Below are 19,894 nucleotides of genomic sequence, written 5' to 3' on the forward strand. Positions count from 1 at the left end.
GGTGGCAGTCTGAAATCAAGTGGTGGCGAGCCTCTCCCCCAGCTCCTGGTGGCTGCCAGCAATCGTGGGTATCCCTTGGCTTGTAGTTGCGTCATTCCAGACTTTACTGTGTGGTCCTGCGGTGCTCTGTCTGTGTATTTCATGTCCGGTTTTCCCTCTTCTTAGACGGTGCCAGTCACTGGATTAGAGGCCATTCACAAGGACTAGTGGGGCTTCCCTGATGATTCAAATGGTAAGGAATTCAGCTGCAGTGCAGGACACCCAGGTTCAGTCCCTGAAAGGGGAAGATCCCTTGCAGGAGGGCATGGCAACCCACTCCAGTATCCTTTCCTGGAGAATGCCATGGACAGAGGAGCCTGTCCATGGGGTTGCAAGGAGTTGGACATGACTTAGTGACGAAACCACCACCGGTACCGGTGGACATGGGTTTTTAACAGACACTCTTCAACCTAGAACAAGAGACTGAAGGATGGCATTCTAGACAGTAATAAGAACCAATAAATGCTCTGTTTTAAAAATTGATGAGAGATGAGGTTGGAGAGTAATTCGTGATAATGTTTTGAACCATATTAAATTGCATGGTGTTCCCCCCCCCCACCCCCACCCAGAGCCAAGGGGAGGTTCAAGGGTTTTAAATTTAAAATTCACATAGTATAGTGGCTGTGTTTGTGGTATTCATGGCTGAATATTAATTTTGAAATAGCTTTTCTATATTTGAGGAAATCACCAGGTTATGGATCTTCCAACCCATCTTAAAAATTGGTATTCAAATTTTTAGCACCCCCTGCTACTAGGATGTAGAGAGCTGACCATGGTTTTGCTTCTAAAATATACCCCTATAAGAATTCAATTAAAAAAAAAAGAATTTGATTGAGTGAGCAATAATAGAGACGTGGAGTTGCCGTGTGGACAGCAAGCCCGTGGAGGTCTGTTCTAAACTGACCGAGTGGAAGCCACAGAGCATACAGTTTCCAAACCAAATATGTGCTGGAGGTGATGAGTTGTAGACAGGACTCTGGGAATTTCTGAAGTTGAAGGAAGCACAGAGGAGTACTTTGAAGAGCAGAAAATTGAGACCCACCTCTTCTCAGACCCCCAGCATCTTCTCAAACCCCAGGTGACCCTGGTTGGTGAGTAAGTAGAACTTCTAAGAGGTGAATTTGCTATTTTATAGACTTGCTTTCCTGAAAAGTTGGCAGTTAATTAAATTGTCTTCCTCAAGTATAACTTCTGACTTTTTTTTTTTTTTGGCTGTACTGGGTCTTAGTTGTGGCGTGTGAAATCTAGTTCCCTGACCAAGGATCAAACCCGGGCACCCTGCATTGGTATGGTAGTGCAGAGTCTTGGCCAGTGGGCCACCAGGGAAGTCCCTCTCCTTGACTGTTGATGGAACTTTGTTATTTATTAAAACCTCTACAGTTACTTAAGCATGTCCACTTCCAGTCCCAATTTATCAGTGATAGATGCTATCTAGGTTGGTACCCAGATCTTTCTAAACAGCATGAATGAAGGAGGATCATGTTACAGTGAAAGGCATGCAATCTGGGTGAAAAGCTCGTGCAGCAGAATTTGGTACCGAAAGCAATACTTAGGGGCTTAGTTAGCAGTTTTTAAGTAGAGCAAATATATGTCTGCGCTCCAAGTAAAGCCTTGATTTTGAACACACACTGCCTGAGACTGAGAGCCTGGGTGAGTGTGGGGACGCCCTGGGGGACCCTCCTGCCCCAGCTGACCAAAGCATTTCAGAATGCGGAAATGCCGAGGACCTTTGTATAGGCGACGTCTGTCACTAACTTGGCAGTGCTGTGATGGCCTGTCCACACCACTGGTCAAAAACAACTCAGCTTCTGACATACATGTTTGTCACAGGAAACACTTAAGCCATGGGGGAGAGGATTTCACTTGACTTTTATCCCCAGGCCACACTTCTAGCCCCCTGACCCTGTCTTAGCAGTGTCTATGCAGTACTGTTCTGGAGGATTGGTGTGGGTAGATGCCTTCCTTCCTCTGCCCAGTCCCCAAATAATTTATGGGTGTGGCTTTGCCATTTGTTCAATTGAACCAAAAACACATTCCATTTTAAAGATGATTTAAAAATGGTTGTTAAGGAAAAAGCCAAATTTTTGGTTCAAATGTTCAGTTTGTTCAGTTGAACAAAAAATGTGTTTTATTTTAAAGATGGTTATTAAGGAATTAACCAATTTTGGGTTCAGTTGTTTCTTTAGCACTCTCCAGTGAGAGTCTTAAGAATAGGAGAGGAGAACCCTCATTTTCTTTCTTTCTTTTTTTTTTTTTGTGACCTTGAGTCGTGTAGAATTTTAGTTGCCTGACCAGGGATCAAAACACCCTCTGCAGTGGAAGCTTGGAGTCCCAACCATTGGACTGCCAGGGAATTCCCAACTCTTATTTCTTGGTATTACCTTTTTGGAAAACAATATAAAGGCCAATATAATCCAATTTAATGACCTCTTTTCTTCCCTGATGGCATGATTACTTGTTCTTTGTAGAAAATTTGGAAAGTGACCAGAAGAAAAAGCCTTTCTCCCGATGGCCACATTGTAATGTAAGACTCTAGGTTCAGTCTAGTATGGTAGGTGCTTTTACAAGGCTGGGTCATGTCTGTTTATATCCTGTTATGCTTTCAGATTTTCTGTATTGGAAATTTGGGCTATGAAGGTACATATCATAAAATATGCCCCTTTCAAGCATACAATTGGGCTTCCTAGTGGCTCAGATGGTAAAGAATCTGCCTGCAATGTGGGAGACCTGGGTTTAATCCCTGGGTTGGGAAGACCCCTTGGAGAAGGGAATGGCTACCCACTCCAGTATTCTTGCCTGGAGAATCCCATGAACAGAGGAGCCTGGCGGGCTACAGTCCGTGGGGTTGCAAAGAGTCGGACACGACTGAGCAACTAACACTTGTTTCTCTTGCAGTGTTTTTTGGTGTATTCACAAGGCTAGGAACCATCACCACTATCTAATTCTGGAACATTTTCTTTATCCCAAAGAGCAAATAAACTCACAGTGTTTACAGGCACTGCCCTTCCCCTTCCAGCTTCTTCCCAGCTGCTGGCAACCATTAATCTTTCTGTTTCCATGGATTTGCCTATTCTAGATGTTTCATGTAAATGGAATTACATGTATCCTCTTTCACTTAGCATACTGTTCTCTAGGTGCATCTGTGTTGTAATATGTACTTCATTTCTTTCTTTCTTTAGATTAATTCTTGGCTTCGCTGGATCTCTGCTGCTGCACGTGGGCTTTCTCTAGTTGCAGAGAGCAGGGACTGCTCACTAGTTGTGGTGCAGGCTTGTCTTGCTGAGGAGCACAGGCTCCAGGGCACACGACCTCAGCAGCTGTGACGCGCAGGCCCCGAACTCGGGCTCAGTGGTGCTGCCCGGGCTTAGTTGCCCCTCAGCATGTGGAATCCTCAGGATATTCCCGTACCAGGGATCAAACCCATGTCTCCTGCATTGCAAGGCAGATCCTTAACCACTGGACCACCAGGGAAGCCCTACTGCATTTTTTTTCTATAGCTCTGATAATATTCCAATGCATGAATATATCATGTATTGTTGACCTGTTCATCAGTTCCAGTTACTATAAGATCCCATAAACCTAGTAGAAGAACTGCTGCACATCTGGAGGAAATATTTTATCAGTATTTACTTTCGAACCGACCTTTATTTTTCTTCTCCAGATGCTATTTTTTTACTTTTAAATAAGCTTTAATTGGGGGAGTGGGACGGTCTGCTACCACTTTTGAAGGCCTCTACAGTTTTGAATATTTTTCACCTCATTTAGATAAGTCATTTCTTTTATTTCCCACAGGAATTCTGAAAAGTTTTATTTTACTCATTCTCACAAAATCAGGGGGGAAATATATATATTTTTAAAGATATAAAATGCACCATCTACTGTATTCCTATAAGAAAGGCTTCCATTTTGAATAGACAAAATGGGAACCTAATTCTCTGCTTAGTTTCACATTTCTGATGCCTGGGAAAATTTTCTACTGGCTAGTTTCTCATTTCATATATCATAAACCTGGTTGCTCTTCCACTTACCAGATAGGTCTTAAGGAAAGGGGCCGTAGATGCATTTGTGTCATGATCTGCAACCTCTAGTCCTGCACACTTTGTGTCAGATGTCTGATGGGGCAGTATAGGGTGGTAGGGGTTTTCCTGGAAGCTAGCAATTTAATTATTATTGCTCAGTTGCTAAATCCTGTCCACCTCTTTGCAACCCCATGAACTACGGCATGCCTGGCTTCCCTGTCTTTCACTGTCTTCCTGAGTTTGCTCACACTTATGTCTGTTGAGTCAGTGATGGCCATCCATCCAGCTCGTTCTCTGTCGCCCCCTTCTCTTTCCCTAAGTCTTTCCCAGCGTCAGGCTCTTTTTCAATGAGTTGGCTCCTCTCCTCAAGTGGCCAAAGTATTGGAGCTTCAGCACCAGTCCTTCCGATGAATATTCAGGGCTGATTTCCTTTAGGATTGATTGGTTTGATCTCTTTGCTCTTGGATGAGACTCTAAAGAGTCTTATCCAGCACTGCAGTTCAAAAGCATCAATTCTTCAGTGCTCAGCCTTTTTTTATGGCCCAAATCTCACATTCATACATGTCTACTGGAAAAACCTTTTTTTTGACTATACAGACATTTGTCAGCAAAGTGATGTCTCTGCTTTTTAATACGCTGTCTAGGTTTGTCATAGCTTTTCTTCCAAGGAGCAAGTCTTTTAATTTTGTGGCTGCAGTCACCATCCTCAGTGAAATCTGACACTTCCCATTTTTTCCCCATCTATTTGCCATGAAGTGATGGGACCAGATGCCATGATCTTTTATTTTGAATGTTAAGTTAAGCCAGCTTTTTCACTCTCCTTTTACCTTCATCAAGAGGCTCTTTAGTTCCTCTTCACTTTCTGCCATTAAAGTGGTATCATCTGCATATCTGAGATTGTTGATATTTCTCCTGGCAGTCTTGATTCCAGCTTGTGAGTCAAACGGCCCAGCATTTCATGTGTATTCTGCATATAAGTTAAAAAAGCAGAATGACAGTACTCCTTTCCCAATTTGGAACCAGTCCATTGATCCAAGTTCGGTTCTAACTGTTGCTTCTTGTCCTGCATACAGGTTTCTCAGGAAGCAGGTAAGGTGGTCTGGTAGTCCCATCTTTTCAAGAATATTCCACAGTTTGTTTTGATCCACACAGTCAAAGGCTCTAGCGTAGTCAGTGAAGCAGAAGTAGGTATTTTTTTTGAAATTTCCTTGCTTTTTCTATGACCCAGTGGATGTTGGCAATTTGATCTCTGGTTCCTCTACCTTTTCTAAATCCAGCTTGTACATTTGGAAGTTCTTTCCGTTCACATACTGCTGAAGCCTAGGTTGAAGGATTTTGAGCATTATTTTGCTAGCTTGTGAGATGAGTGCAATTGTGTGGTAGTTTAAACATTCTTTGGCATTGCCTTTCTTTGGGATTGGAATGGAAAAATGACCTTTTCCAGTCCTGTGGCCACTGCTGAGTTTTCCAAATTTGCTGGCATATTGAGTGTAGCTTTTCACAGCATAATCTTTTAGGATTTGAAATAGCTGAACTGGAATTCCATCACCTCCAACTAGCTTTGTTGGTAGTGATGCTTCGTAAGGCCCACTTGACTTTGCACTCCAGGATTTCTGGCTCTGGATAAGTGACCACACCATCGTGGTTATCTGGGTCATTAAGAGATTTTTTGTATAGTTCTTCTGTGTATTCTTGCCACCTCTTCTTAATCTCTTCTGTTTCTATTAGGTCCTTGCTGTTTCTGTCCTTTTTGTGTCTATCTTGCAAGAAATGTTCCCTTGGTGTCTCCAGTTTTCTCCCCCTCCCCCCCCCCTTTTTTTCCAGTTTTCTTAGAGATCTCTAGTCTTTCCCATTCTGTTGTTCTCTGTTTCTTTGCATTGTTCACTTAAAGCTTTCTTATCTCTTCTTGCTGTTCTCTGGAACTCTGCATTCAGTTGGGTATATCTTTCCCTTTCTCCTTTGCCTTTCATTTCTCTTCTTTTCTCAGCTATTTGTAAGGCCTCCTCAGACAACCACTTTGCCTTCTTGCATTTCTTTTTCTTGGGGATGGTTTTGGTCACCACCTCCTGTACAGTGTTACGAACCTCCATCCATAGTTCTTCAGGCACTCTGTCTACCAGATTTAGTCCCTTGAATCTTTTCGTCACCTCCACTGTATAATTATAAGGGATTTGATTTAGGTCATACCTGAATGGCCTAGTGGTTTCCCTACTTTCTTCAATTTGAGCCTGAATTTTGCAATAAGGAGCTGATGATCTGAGCCACAGTCAGCTCTAGGTCTTGTTTTTGTTGACTGTTTAGAGGTTCTCCATCTTCTGCTGCAAATAATCAGTCTGATTTCAGTATTGACCATCTGGTGATGTCCATGTGTAGAGTCATCTCTTGTGTTGTTGGAAGAGGGTGTTTGCTATGACCAGTGTGTTCTCTTGGCAAAACTCTGTTAGCCTTTGCCCTGCTTCATTTTGTACTCTAAGGCCAAACTTGCCTGTTACTCCAGGTATCTCTTGACTTCCTACTTTTGCATTCCAGTCCCCTATGATGAAAAGGATCACCTTATTTCGGTGTTAGTTCTAGAAGGTCTTGTAGGTCTTCACAGAATCATTCAACTTCAGCTTCTTCAGCATTAGTGGTTGGGGCATAGACTTGGATTGCTGTGATGTTGAATGGTTTGCCTTGGAAAATAACTGAGATCACTCTGTCACTTTGGGGACTTCAGCCAAGCACTACATTTTGGACTCTTTTGTTGACTCTCAGGGCTACTGCATTCCTTCTTAGGGATTCTTGCCCACAGTAGTAGATGCGATGGTCATCTGAATTAAATTTGCCCACAGCTGGCCATTTTAGTTCACTGATTTCCTAAAACGTCTGTGTTCACTCTTGCCATGTCCTCTTTGACCACATCCAATTTATCTTGATTCATGGACCTCGCATTCCAGGTTCCTGTGCAATATTGCTCTTTACAGCATTGGACTTTACTTTCACCACCAAATACATCCACAGCTGGGTGTTGTTTCTGCTTTGGCTCAGCCTCGTCACTGTTTCTGTATTTATTTCTCTGCTCTTCTCCATCAGGATATTGGACACCTACCAACCTGGGGGGCTCGTCTTTCAGTGTCATATCTTTTTGTGTTTTCATACTGTTCATGGGGTTCTCAAGGCAGGAATTCTGAAGTGGCTTACCATTCCCTTCTCCAGTGGACCACGTTTTGTCAGGCCCTAACTAGTAGGGACATGCCCTTCAGCCCTGGTTGTTCCCCTGCTCGTCCTCGTTGATCGTGTGAAACCTTCAGTGGCCGTCAAGTGTTGATCAGCAGGCGGCCCGGGGTAGAGGCAGAGGCCCTGCTGGAGTGGCTGGGAAGGGGGTCCAGGGGAGGCTGGAGTCAGTGTTGGAGGATGCCCAGGAACGGAGGGCTTCTTGGTCTCTCTGCTGCCACTGGCTGCCCTGGGGCCAGTCCGCTGCCAGTTTAACTACAGGCTATAAGAATGTGAATCTTAAGATATCCCGCTAATCTCTAACTTGGTGTTTGTCCAACCAGCTCCCTCTAACTGGATCCCTCAAATGATTATTCTCACTCCAGCCCCACTCACTAGCGGGTGTATGACAGGTCAGTTCAGAGTAGAAATAGGGGTTTGTTGTGTTTATTTTAATCACAGTATGTGTTCGTTTTGCAGCTTTAAGAAAAATTAACTGTATAATCTATTGCCAAGGTCCTTCCTAGGGCCTAGAAGCAGTTCTTGCAAGCAAGTACTTAGAAGATTAAAGAAATTACTGGGAAGTTGAACTTCTGATATTTACCTTAATGAGAAAGAAGGCGGATATTGAGGGAAAGAGAAAATATGGGTAACTTTTTATTATAGTGTCCTCTTTTTGCCTTGGGTTGGAAAAGGTAGGTAAGTCCCTTCATCAGTTAGTGCCTTTACGCAGAATTATATCGGCAGCTTCATCAGGCTTCTGAGCCCATGTCTTCTCTGTTTCCTGTCGTTTGGCGTGGTGATCTGGCTGTATTTTATGTATCCACTTGGGTTGCTTCTACTGTTTGATAATTGAATAATGCTGCTGTGAACATAGGTGTCCAGATATCTCTGACTCCCTGCTTTCCATTCTTCTGGGTAGGTATCCAGGAGTGCCGCTGTTGGATCATATGGTAATTCTATCCTTTTATTAGATTTTGAGGAACTGCCGTCGTGTTTGCTGTAGAGGCTGCACTATTTTACATTCCTCCCAGCATGTCTGAAAGTTCTAGTTTTTCTACATCTTGCCAAGACATGTTATTTTCATTTTTTACTTTTTTATTATAGCTGTTCTAGTAGGTACGAAGTGTTGTCTCACTGATTCTGATTTGCATTTCCTTAGTGACTAATGGTTTTGAGCATCTTTTCACGTGACACACATACTTCTAAAAACACCTGGAAAGACCCGCCAAAGCTGACAGTGGTTTCTTTTAGCACTTGGGGGGATAACTGGTTTGAAAGTGATTACCTAGTCAGTAAGAACCCTAGCTTTGCATCATTTAGAGAGAGTGTGTGTGGGTGTGTGTAGCCAGTATTTCTGTTAGTAAACTATAGAACAAGTTCATGCTGATTAATATCTCCATCTGATTGAGGTCCATAAAAGTAAACTGAGCACTCTAACAGGGTGGGGAGGTTTATTGACCCAAAGAATTGATGTAGTTCTTTGCCTTCTGAAAGATGATTTTGATCTTGCTGCAAAGTAAGGATTAGATTGCTTTCAATCTGAAACATTATATTTCTTCTAATTGTACAGGGAAATGAGGCAGTTTATTTGACCAAGTGCTCAAGAGTGTGAGCTCTGAAATCTGACAGCTGGGGTTTAAATCATTTCTCCATCACTTCACTGTCTGTCCAGCTTCAAATACTGTCTAACTTCTCCATGTCTAATTTACCCATCTGTAAAATGGGATGTTACATCATGGGGTTTGTGTGGATTAACTGAGTTGAAATAGATGAAACATTTGGGACAGTGCTGCCACTAGAAAGCACTCAAATGTTATTACTCATAATTTATTACCAAAAAAGGGCCAGTGTAGTTGGAGCGAGAGTGCCGTAGATGATGGGCCCCTCACCTGGAGTCTTTAGGGCTGTCAGTAGGGACTTTGTGGTTTTTGTTGTTGTTTGTCTGTCTGTTTGTTTTTTGGCCACTCCACGGGCATGTGGGATCTTAGTTCTCCAGGAAGGGATCGAACATGCAGCCCTTGGGTTGGAAGCATGGGAATTCTGAAGCACCAGGGAAGTCCTTGTTAGGGACTTTGGATTGTGTCCCAAGTACAATGAGTTAATTAGCTCAGCTTTTAAAAATTAGTCTAGGTCAATGATGTCCAATAGAAAGCTAGTTCAGGCCACTTACATAGTTTAAAATTTTCTAGTAGCCGTGTTAAAAAAGCAAAAGAGAAATGAAAAATATTTTTGATATTTTATTTAAGCCAGTATGTTACAGTTTTAACATGTAATCAGTATTTTTAAAATTGAGATTTTATATTTTTTGTACTAACTGTTCAGTCTGCTGTTGGTTTTGTACTTAAGCTCGTCTCGGACATGGATTAGCCACATTCCCAGTGCTTAATAGCTACATATAGACTTTGGGCGATGAAGATCTGTTATGAGAACAACTGGAAACAAAAGTGAATATGGGAGACAACTTAGGAGCATGTTGCAGTAGTCCAGAGAGAGATGCTGGAAGCAGTGTGGTGACAGAGAAGAAAGCAGCTGGCAGGCCCAAGGCAAGAGATAGGAGGTAGCGTGTGTAGGTGGACTTCTGTTGATGAGCTTGAGGGAAATGCAGGTGCAGTTATCAAGGTTGAATGCACGGCTCCTGGCATACGTGACTGTAGATGGTATTGCCAACTTACTGTGAAATGCAGTAACAGAGGAGAAAGGGACTCACTATTGGACTTGGACCCAGGTGTCAGGTTTCAAGCATTGCCTGAAGAAGGTGATCATCTTTCTCTGTGACTTTGAGGTCTGTGTGAGTGGAGGGTAACTTGGACTGTTCTTTCTCTCAATTGCTCTAATCCCATGATTTTATGGAATCCTAAATTATAGTTGGCCTCCCCGTGTAAAAGAGTATATCTTGTGACAGTTGAGGATGGCTAGAAAGTTGTAAGGACTGGGAGATCTGTGTGTTACACTGGAGGCTGAGATTCCCTCTGGATGTTTGTTCAGTTTAGTCACTCAGTCGTGTCCAACTCTTTGTGACCCCATGGACTGCAGCACACCAGGCTTCCCTGTCCTTCACTGTCTCCCAGAGTTTGCTCAAACTCATGTTCGTTGAGTCAGTCCATCCTTCATTGAGTTGATGATGCCATAGAACCATCTCATCCTCTGTTGCCCTCTTCTCCTGCCCTAAATCTTTCCCAGCATCAGGGTCTTCTCCAGTGAGTCGGCTCTTTGCATTAGATGGCCAAAGTATTGGACTTCAGCTTCAGCATCAGTCCTTCCAACAAATATTTAGGGTTGATTTCCTTCAGGATTGACTGCTTTGATCCCTTTGCTGTCCAAGGGACTCTCAAGGCATCAGTTCTTTGGTACTTGGCCTTTTTTATTGTCGATCTCTCACATCCAAACATGACTACTGGAAAAACCATAGCTCTGACTATACAGACTTTGTCGGCAAAATGATGTCTCTGCTTTTTAATACGCTGTCTAGGTTTGTCATAGTTTTTCTTCCAAAGAGCAAGCGTCTTTTAATTTCATGGTTGCAGTCACCATCCACAGCAATTTTGGAGCCCAAGAAAATAAAGTCTGTCACTGTTTCCATTGTTTCCCCTTTCTGGAACGTCTAGCTGTGCTTTTTGTTGGTTTTGTGTTTGACTGCACTGTGGGGTCTTGATTCCCTGACCAGGGATTGAGCCCTGGCCCTTGGCAGTGAGAGTGTGGAGTCCTGACCACTGAACTGCCAGGGAATTTGCTCCTTCTAGGTCTTATCAGTGATGAAGATGATGTGCTACATGGCTTGTGAGGTTGGCAGTGATCTGGTCTGTCTGTGTATGTTGATCCCTTTGAGTTGAAAGTCCATTTCACAGGAATGGTTTGAATGTTATCCAAATAGTTATAATGGTAACATTTAAGAGAAATATATATTAAGGTAGATAATTTTAAAAATTATCTTGTATTTGAAATTGGTACCATTATTTATTAGAAATGTAACTGGTATGTGCAGCATAGAATTTTTCTTTGTTTTTTTGATTTTTGTAGCTGGTTGTCTGTAGACAGATGTAAGAGAACAAAGTTCCTGGGATGATTTATCCATAGCTGGCAACAACTGGTTCCTGTTCCCGTAAAGTTTGTTGAGCTGTATTTGTAGGAAGTTCCTTTCATGTCTGATGGCTTTTCTTCTGCTCCTGTGGGAATGAAGAATAGGCAGAATGACGTCATTCTTGTAACCCCTCCTCAAAGATTAAGTTTGATTTTGTGTTTGGGAGGTTCTTGTGTGTGTGTGTGTGTGTCTGCGTGTGAACAAAAAGTGTGCTGGGGCAGTATTGAATATCCTGCTTTTAGTTTTAATTTTACTGTCTTTTATAATGCTTGTGAGTTTCCACGTGTACTTTTTTTTTTTAACATGTGTGTGCGCACATGCGAAGTCACTTCATTTGTATCCGACTCTTTGCAACCCTGTGGTCTGTAGCCCGCCAGGCTCCTTTGTCTGTGGGGATTCTCCAGGCAAGAATACTAGAGTGGGTTGCCATGCCCTCCTCCAGGGGATCTTCCCAGCCCAGGGATCAAACCTGCATCTATGTCTCCTGCATTGGCAGGTGGGTTCTTTACCACTAGTGCCACCTGGGAAGCCCTTTTTACATCTATTCATGATAAATACTTCTTTATGTCACTGTGGACTTTTTAGTGAATCTGGAATTCGTTTCCTGTGCTCCCACTGAAGAGGGTGTCTGGACTGTATCCCCAACATTATCCTATCATCTTCAGAAACACACATGTTCAGTAAAGAGGACTTGAAATCTAGGGCCATGCATGTGTTATCCATTATCTGGAGCACAAGAGCCAGTGTAACATTTAGGAAGAGGTTATTTGTGACACTCCTGACAAATAATCACATCACTATGGTTAATAATCACTAATCTGGTGGGAGAATAAAGATCAGTGAAGAGATCATGAAATGACATTGCTTTTTTTCCCCAGGATTAGGTCAGCTCAGGTGCTATGGAAATGGGGATGCTTTTCACAGTCTTGAGGGTATGGCTGCAGCAAGTGTGTGAGGGAAGTATATTGAAGATGATGGGAGATGTGGGCAGTACCAGATCATTGATTACCTCCTGCACAGGTAGAAGCTTGGCATTTTAAAGACACCAAAGAGAAGTAACTTCTAGCAGGAGGGCAGTTACTGGGCTGGAAGAAAGGATTCAATCAGACCCTTGCTTCAGATGACTCAGAATTGATGGGACCTGAGCAGTGGGTATAAAGAATAAGTCATCAACAGTAGATTTATCTGCAGATCATGGATTGCACCACGCCCATAGGGGTCGGGCTTCCCTGTTGACACAGTGGTAAAGAATCCGCCTGCCAATGCAGGAGGCACAAGAGACACAGGTTCGATCCCTGGGTCAGGAAGATCCCCTGGAGAAGAAAATGGCAACCTACTCCAGTATTCTTGCCTGGAAAGTTCCATGGACAGAGGAGCCTGGCAAGCTACAGTCCATGATGAGGTCACAAAAGAGTTGGACACAACTTATCAACTAAACAACAGCAACCATAAGGGGTCAGCTGAAATATGGTTTTATGGAGGGTGGAAGGAGGACTTCTGTGCAGAGGAAATCTCATGTGTAAAGTTCAAAGGAAGATTTTCAGTTCTTTGTTTTGGTGTTCTAGATTGAAGAGGGGCAAGAAGAAGCCATTAATTATGATGGTTTCATGAATGTATACACAAAGGCAAAACTGATCAAATTTTGTGCAGTTCATTGTGCTTCAATAATATTTCAAGGTTTAAAAAAACAAGGCTATTATCTAGTAACATTGACCTTAGTTATTTTTAACAAATTTATTGAGATAGAATTCACATACTATATAATTCACCCACTGAAAGTGTGCAGTTCAGTAGTTTCAATGTTAACAGGTATGTGCAGCAATCACCGCTGTCCATTTGAGAACATTCCCATCCCCGCAGAAAGAAACTTTTAGCGTTGTCCTCCACCTCCCACTTTCACCTGCCCTGGGCAACCACTCGTTGACTTTTTGTCTCCATAGAGTTCTCTGTAATGGATATTTCATATGCAGTATATGGTCTTTCGTGACATATGTCTACAACATACCTCTACAACATGGATGAGCCTTGGAAGACTTATGTTAAGTGAAAGAAGCCAAAGTTTTCCAAGGTTCATTCAGTTTGTAGAGATAGTCAGTTCTTCATTCCTTTTTTATGGCAGAATGAAATTTCATTGAGTGGCTGTTCCACAGTCTGTTTATCCATTCATCAGTTGACGCATACTTACATTGCTTCCACTTCAGTCTGTTGTAAGTTTAATTCTTACTGCTCTCTGATGGCAAGCAATGATCTTTGCAGTTATCCTGTTATTCTTTCCTTGCTGTTTTCTACATTTGGATGAATATTTTAAAACAATGTTGAACATTTGGGATTTTTAAGTCCTAAATGTATAAAAAGGAGGAATTCGACCAAGACATTTCCTATGAGGCTTTAATTTGCTTCGATACCTTCTTTCTCCTCCAACTGGAATTTGAACTCTTCAGTCATAGAGAAATATTTCCTTTTGGGTTTGAGTAAAATAAATGTATTTAGAAACAAGAATTGGGGTTTATTAGGAGATTAAAGAAAATGTTGGAAACGAGCAGTGCAGGTGTTTTTGTTTTAACTTCTACACAAGGCTGTTTAAAAGAAAACATTTAGTGGCTGAGCTAGATGGAAGAGATGGAAAATACAATAAGATGTTCTGGGAGCGGAGAGGAGACAAGAACCAGGGGCGGCTGGTTTCTGTGACAGATACAGGAGCCTCTGTCTTTCCTCCTGGTGAACGCAGGATGAGTGAAAACGTGAGAACTCTCCAGGTCCAAGTGGTGGTTGCTCTGTGAGAGTTCCGTGGGTTGCGGTGCCGTGATGCCGTGGAGCAGTCCCGCAGCACGTCCAGGCGCCTGCCTAGCAGATTTAGAACTGGTTACCATGGCACTGCTCAAGTCAGTCAGGCGTTGGAAACCCTTCCGGGATTTGTGAATCTGACGAGGTTACCGGCAGTAGACAGACTTCTCCCATCTCTCAGTTGTGATTACCCCCACAAAGCTTTGAGTTGGCATCCGTTTATGTCTAGGTCAAAACCACCGAGGTTGTGTTAAATTGTTCTCAACTATGTACCGAGAAACTAAGATCATGGCATCTGGTCCCATCACTTCATGGCAAATAGATGGGGAGACAGTGGAAACAGTGTCAGACTTTATTTTGGGGCGGGGGGCTCCAAAATCACTGCAGATGGTGATTGCAGCCATGAAATTAAAAGACGCTTACTCCTTGGAAGGAAAGTTATGACCAACCTAGATAGCATATTAAAAAGCAGAGACATTACTTTGCCAACAAAGATCCATCTAGTCAAGGCTATGGTTTTTCCAGCGGTCATGTATGGATGTGAGAGTTGGACTGTGAAGAAAGCTGAGCACCGAAGAATTCATGCTTGTGAACTGTGGTGTTGGAGAAGACTCTTGAGAGTCCCTTGGACTGCAGGGAGATCCAACCAGTCCATCCTAAAGGAGATCAGTCCTGGGTGTTCATTGGAAGGACTGATGCTGAAGCTGAAACTCCAGTACTTTGGCCACCTCATGTGAAGAGTTGACTCATTGGAAAAGACCCTGATGCTGGGAGGGATTGGGGGCAGGAGAAGGGGACGACAGAGGATGAGATGGCTGGATGGCATCACCGACTCAATGGACATGAGTTTGAGTAGACTCCGGGAGTTGGTGATGGACAGGGAGGCCTGGCGTGCTGCGATTCATGGGGTCGCAAAGAGTTAGACGCCACTGAGCTGAACTGAGCTGATGTACCAAGATTGATGCTTGACTTTTTTAGAGTTATAGTTTGTTTGTTTTTTTTCTTCTGGTTTTAGAGTCAGGTTTACATACAATAAACATTTTTTTACATATGATTTAACATATAAGGGCTATAGTTTCTAATTCCTAGAGATTTTACACATGGGATAGTTGACAACCAATAGCATTTATCATTACTTAGGAATAGGATAAATAACTCTTATAAGCAATTTTGTTTTGAACATACTAAACTTTATATAATATATGTGGTGAAAAACTTGGACATTTCCTCAATTTTAGTTAAGAATTTACTTGTATTATTTATTTATGTCTGTGTATGTATATTCACATATAAATACATATCTGTGTGTGTACATATATCAATGTATATATAAGATGCATCACTTTGCCAGTGGGCCTTTTGGAGACATTAGTTTCATGAGCATTGTTGCAGGTTTAGTCAGCATTGTTTATAAGTCATGAGTATTTAACTTTTGTAGTGATTTCTCTTAATAGTAAAAGTTAATGTAATGTAAGCTAAATTATGTGATGACTACTGTATTTTAGTGAAAAAATTGCCTTTAGGAAAAATTAATGATACTTATTTAAATTATCGTGCTAAATTAGCACTTACCCCCTATTTTTTACACGCCTCCTCCACCATTTCTAGCCGCCTTAGTACCCCTGCCCCTCAAGATACCCAGGTTGCCTTAAAGCTCTACTATTAGAGTGACTTTCATTTAAAAGCTAAATTTTAAATGGTAGATGTCTTTCCTGCTGTTTTAATTATTTAAATTGGGATGAGTTAAATATTTTTTAAGAATTCTGTTAAGTGACACAGAAAACCATTTATTGGTATTAAAATTTTTTTTTTAGTTTAAAAAATATAAGTAGATTTCTGTTTAAAGTTTTTTTTTTTTTTTTAAGGAATTACATGTTGTGTATTACCTATTTCATGGCATTAAGGACGATTTCCTGTTTTTTGGCCCTTATTAAAAATTATGTCTCATCCTACATTACATGCATAGCAAACTTATCTCTAGAACAGGTAAACACTGTTATACAGAATATTGTTCCTATTAAGTTATATTAGTGTTTCCTCCTGAGAACTAGTCACTTCATTTATGAACTATTTGAATGTCTTTTTTAGGTACTGGGGATAGTACAACAAACAAAAAAAAATTTCTATTCACACTGAGCATGCTTTCTAGTGACTAAGACAGACAAATGAAATTTTAGGTGGTCAGTTAAGTGTTTTGAGTTAAAAAAAAAAAAAGAAGCTTTATGATTTAAACAGTAGCTGTAATTTGAGACAAAGATCATTGTGCTTCTAGATCTCACCCACAGGAAATTTACCATGTCAAAGCTTAACCTATGAAAATACTAACAGTTCCATTCACAAATAGGGGTTAACCTTATTTAAAATGGAAAAACAATTAAAAGTTCATCTGCAGTCAAACCTTGCTGTAGATTTCAGTCTTCACTCAGCACAGCAGACAAAATGAAAGCCTGAAATGTACCATGTAAGATAAACATTCCTTTAAAAGAAATTGCTTAAAGTTTAGTAGGAAACTGCCATTGAAACTTATTCATTGTGTTTCTTTTTTTTTTTTTTTTTTTCATTTTTTTTTCATTTTTTTTTTTTTTTTTTTTCATTTTTTTTTCATTGTGTTTCTTGATGGTTTACTGTGTCCTGGGGGGCCAGAAAACATTTTCAAGGGCTGTCCTTCAAATTTTGCAATAAAATTGATGAGTACTTGTTTACTATAAACTAATAGAAGCTTAGTTTGTTTTACTTTTTAAGAAAAACTTGTTACAGTTCTTAGGAGCAAAAGATAGTTGAATTTGGTTTATACTGATGAGGTGTATGCCTGCAGTTAATAGTATGATAAAATTTAGTTACTGTTCTAACAGCCTTTTGTTACATTATCATGCATGTGTAATAATGCAGCCACAGGAAAGACAGTTTCCAGTTGTACTTTTTTCCAACCCATTCTAGGCTTAGAAGACTCTTAGTATAGATGCACTTCTTTTTATATTTTCTACTGTTTAGGAATTGATAAACCATTTAGATTAGTCTTTAATTTAGATTAGTCTTTAGTTCAAGACTCCAGGCAGGATATCTTTCTTCATTTTGCTGGCCTGCCTTGAGAGTAGTCTGTTCTGATGCATCCTTTAAGCTGTAGAAGGAAGTTCTTTAAAAAGGAAAATCTTAAAAAATAAACCTTAGCTTGGGCCCTTCTCTGCAAGGAGAAGGTGTGACTGTGTGTTGGTGGTGTGCGTATGAGAAACACGCACGCCTTTGTTCTCCCGCCTCAGAGCAAGCGGCTGTAGCTCTGAACACTGGCTTTCTGTGCCTTTTGTTGTTGTTCAGGTGTCAAGTTGTGTCCAACTCTTTGCAGCCCCGTGAACCTCAGCACACCAGGCTTCCTCAGCCTTCACTATCTCCCGAGTTTGCTCAGACTCATGTGCATTGACTCAGCGATGCCATCCAGCCGTCTCATCCTCTGTCCTCCCTTCTCCTTTTGCCTTCAATCTTTCCCAGCATCAGGGTCTTTTCCAGTGAGTTGGCTCTTCACATCAGGTAGCCAAAATATTGGAAGCTTCAGCTTCACCATCAGTCCTTTCAGTGAATATTCAGGGTTGATTTCCATTAGGATTGACTGGTTGGATCTTTGCAGTCCAAGGGACTCTCGAGAGTCGTCTCCAGCAACCAGAATTCACAAGCATCAAGTTTTCAATGCTCAGCCTCCTTTGTGGGCAGCGCACATCCGTACATCTTGGTTAGATCAGCGTGAAGTCAAGGGCCTCTGGAGAGGCAGGAGTGAGAACCCACCAGATGCTCTCTCTGGGGCCCTTCTCGCACTTCTGTAGTCCCAAGTCCCAGTTAATTTTAGGGGGCTCATTTCCATCACAATTACTAAAAAACCTTCTCCTGCCCTTGCTAATAACACAGGAAACTGAAAACTTGTAATTTTGTCTCCCCCTCCTGATAGGTGCTGGATAGTTTACTAGTCCAGTATGGAGTGGTGGAGAGCTGTGAGCAAGGTACATGTCTTCTCAATTGCTTTCAAATTTGTAAAAGGAAGAAAGTAGAAAGAAAACTAACTTCTTTTCCCTCTTCTTCTTCCTACAGTGAACACTGACTCGGAAACTGCTGTCGTCAATGTAACCTATTCCAATAAGGAGCAAGCCAGACAGTAAGCAGTTTGAAACTTCTAATCGCTATGTAATAACAAGGTTAAATATAGTACTTTAATTTTGGGCTAGTGGGTAGCAGACAACTTTATTTTGCGAAGTTTGACCTTGCACATCTTTTTAAGTTTGAATGTCTGATAAGAATCTACATCGGTTAAAGTTTTATTACATTTTCAATATAATGTTAATGCCAATAATAGTTATAATATGATGCTGAATTATATCCTGTTTGCAAAATGTTCTGCACCCGGGTATCATTGCCAAATTACGTTAAAGACCTTTTTTCCCCTTTTTATTGGTATGATACATACACTGTTGCTGTTTTTCCCAAAGCTGTTAAGTTGATCATGTGTTAAATGTTACATTTACCTGTTCACTTATTTTTCTGATAATTACCAAATGTCATTTAGAAGTGTGTAGGCATGGGACTAATGTAATTTGGTGGAAAAAAAATATTCCAATGCAACAGACAGGCAAAATTTCACAGATCAAAAAATGTCCCCTAGGAAAAGATAATTCTGTGGGCTTGGGAATAATCTAACAAACTGATTGACCACTGGAGAGAAGAAATGAGGTTCCCACAGATACTGCTTTTGACTGGTCTGCTCAGAACAGAAACGTGGACGGTTGGCACATGGGGTGCCCAGTCGTGCTCATGTTCAGGCGGAGCCAGACTGTCCTCTCTGTGGGGGAGCAAGGGCCATGCTGACGGACCCTGAACCCCAGAGGGGAAGGGGAATACAGCCAGGTAACCAAAGGCAGTGCTCGCCCATGCAGGGACTGAGAAGCAAGATGGGGCTGGGGAAGGAGATGGAAATCTGCATAACACAAGGGGAACTTTTGTTTTTAAAAATCGGTAATAGGGAGGGGGGATCGGGATGGGGAACACATGTAAATCCATGGCTGGTTCATGTCAGTGTATGACAAAACCCACTACAATATTGTAAAGTAATTAGCCTCCAACTAATAAAATAAAAATAAAAGTCGGTAATATTTACATAGCTCAGAATTTTTAAAGTCTAGATGTGTATACTGCAAATCTTCCTTCCAGTGTGGTTCCCCAACTGCTTTACTTTGCTTCCTTGGAGATAACCATATAGAAGACTAGTATATCTGTGTATTCTTCCTCCTTTTTTACACAGATGATACCATAGCATTTGAGGGTTTTGTACATATATAACATATCTCTTACAGTTGCATAGAATTTGGTTGTATAGATGTGGAATGTCTTAGTCTCAAATTAGATTTTTAGGTCTCTTGCAGTTCTGAGCAAAGATGTAGTGAATCCCTTTTGCAGTCAGTTTGCAAGTTTGTAAGCACAGTCATAGGTTAAATTCTTAGAAGTAAATTTGCTAAGTCAAGAAGGGTGTGCCTTTTTTGTTGGATATTGATGAGTTATCCTTTCTAGATCTTGAATGAGTTTAAATTTCCCCCCAGCACTATGAGAGTGTCCATTTCTCCTTAATTTTACCTAACACAGGGCTTTATCAAACCTGGCCTGTCAGGTGAGTAAAAATAGTATCTAATCATGTTAATTTCACATTTTTCTCAGAAGCCAGACTCGAGATTCACTTTTGATGCTTTAATTTGAGACTGTTAATGTATATTTAAAATTTTCTTTAAATTGAAGTATAGTTGATTAG

The 19,894-nt window shown here is 41.3% G+C and overlaps 1 protein-coding gene across 3 annotated transcripts in view; it reads left to right on the forward strand.

The window, feature by feature from the left end:
* Window positions 1-19,894, forward strand: part of IGF2BP3 (insulin like growth factor 2 mRNA binding protein 3) — a 142,418-nt gene that overhangs the window by 86,213 nt on the left and 36,311 nt on the right. For all 3 annotated transcript variants that reach the window (XM_070464560.1, XM_070464561.1, XM_070464563.1), the window contains exons 4-5: window positions 18,050-18,101; window positions 18,190-18,253. In XM_070464560.1, coding sequence (XP_070320661.1) covers window positions 18,050-18,101; window positions 18,190-18,253 — 116 coding nt within the window. The remainder of the gene's footprint in view (window positions 1-18,049; window positions 18,102-18,189; window positions 18,254-19,894) is intronic.

Source organism: Odocoileus virginianus, unplaced genomic scaffold (assembly GCF_023699985.2).
Source record: "Odocoileus virginianus isolate 20LAN1187 ecotype Illinois unplaced genomic scaffold, Ovbor_1.2 Unplaced_Contig_29, whole genome shotgun sequence".
Lineage (NCBI taxonomy): Eukaryota > Metazoa > Chordata > Mammalia > Artiodactyla > Cervidae > Odocoileus > Odocoileus virginianus.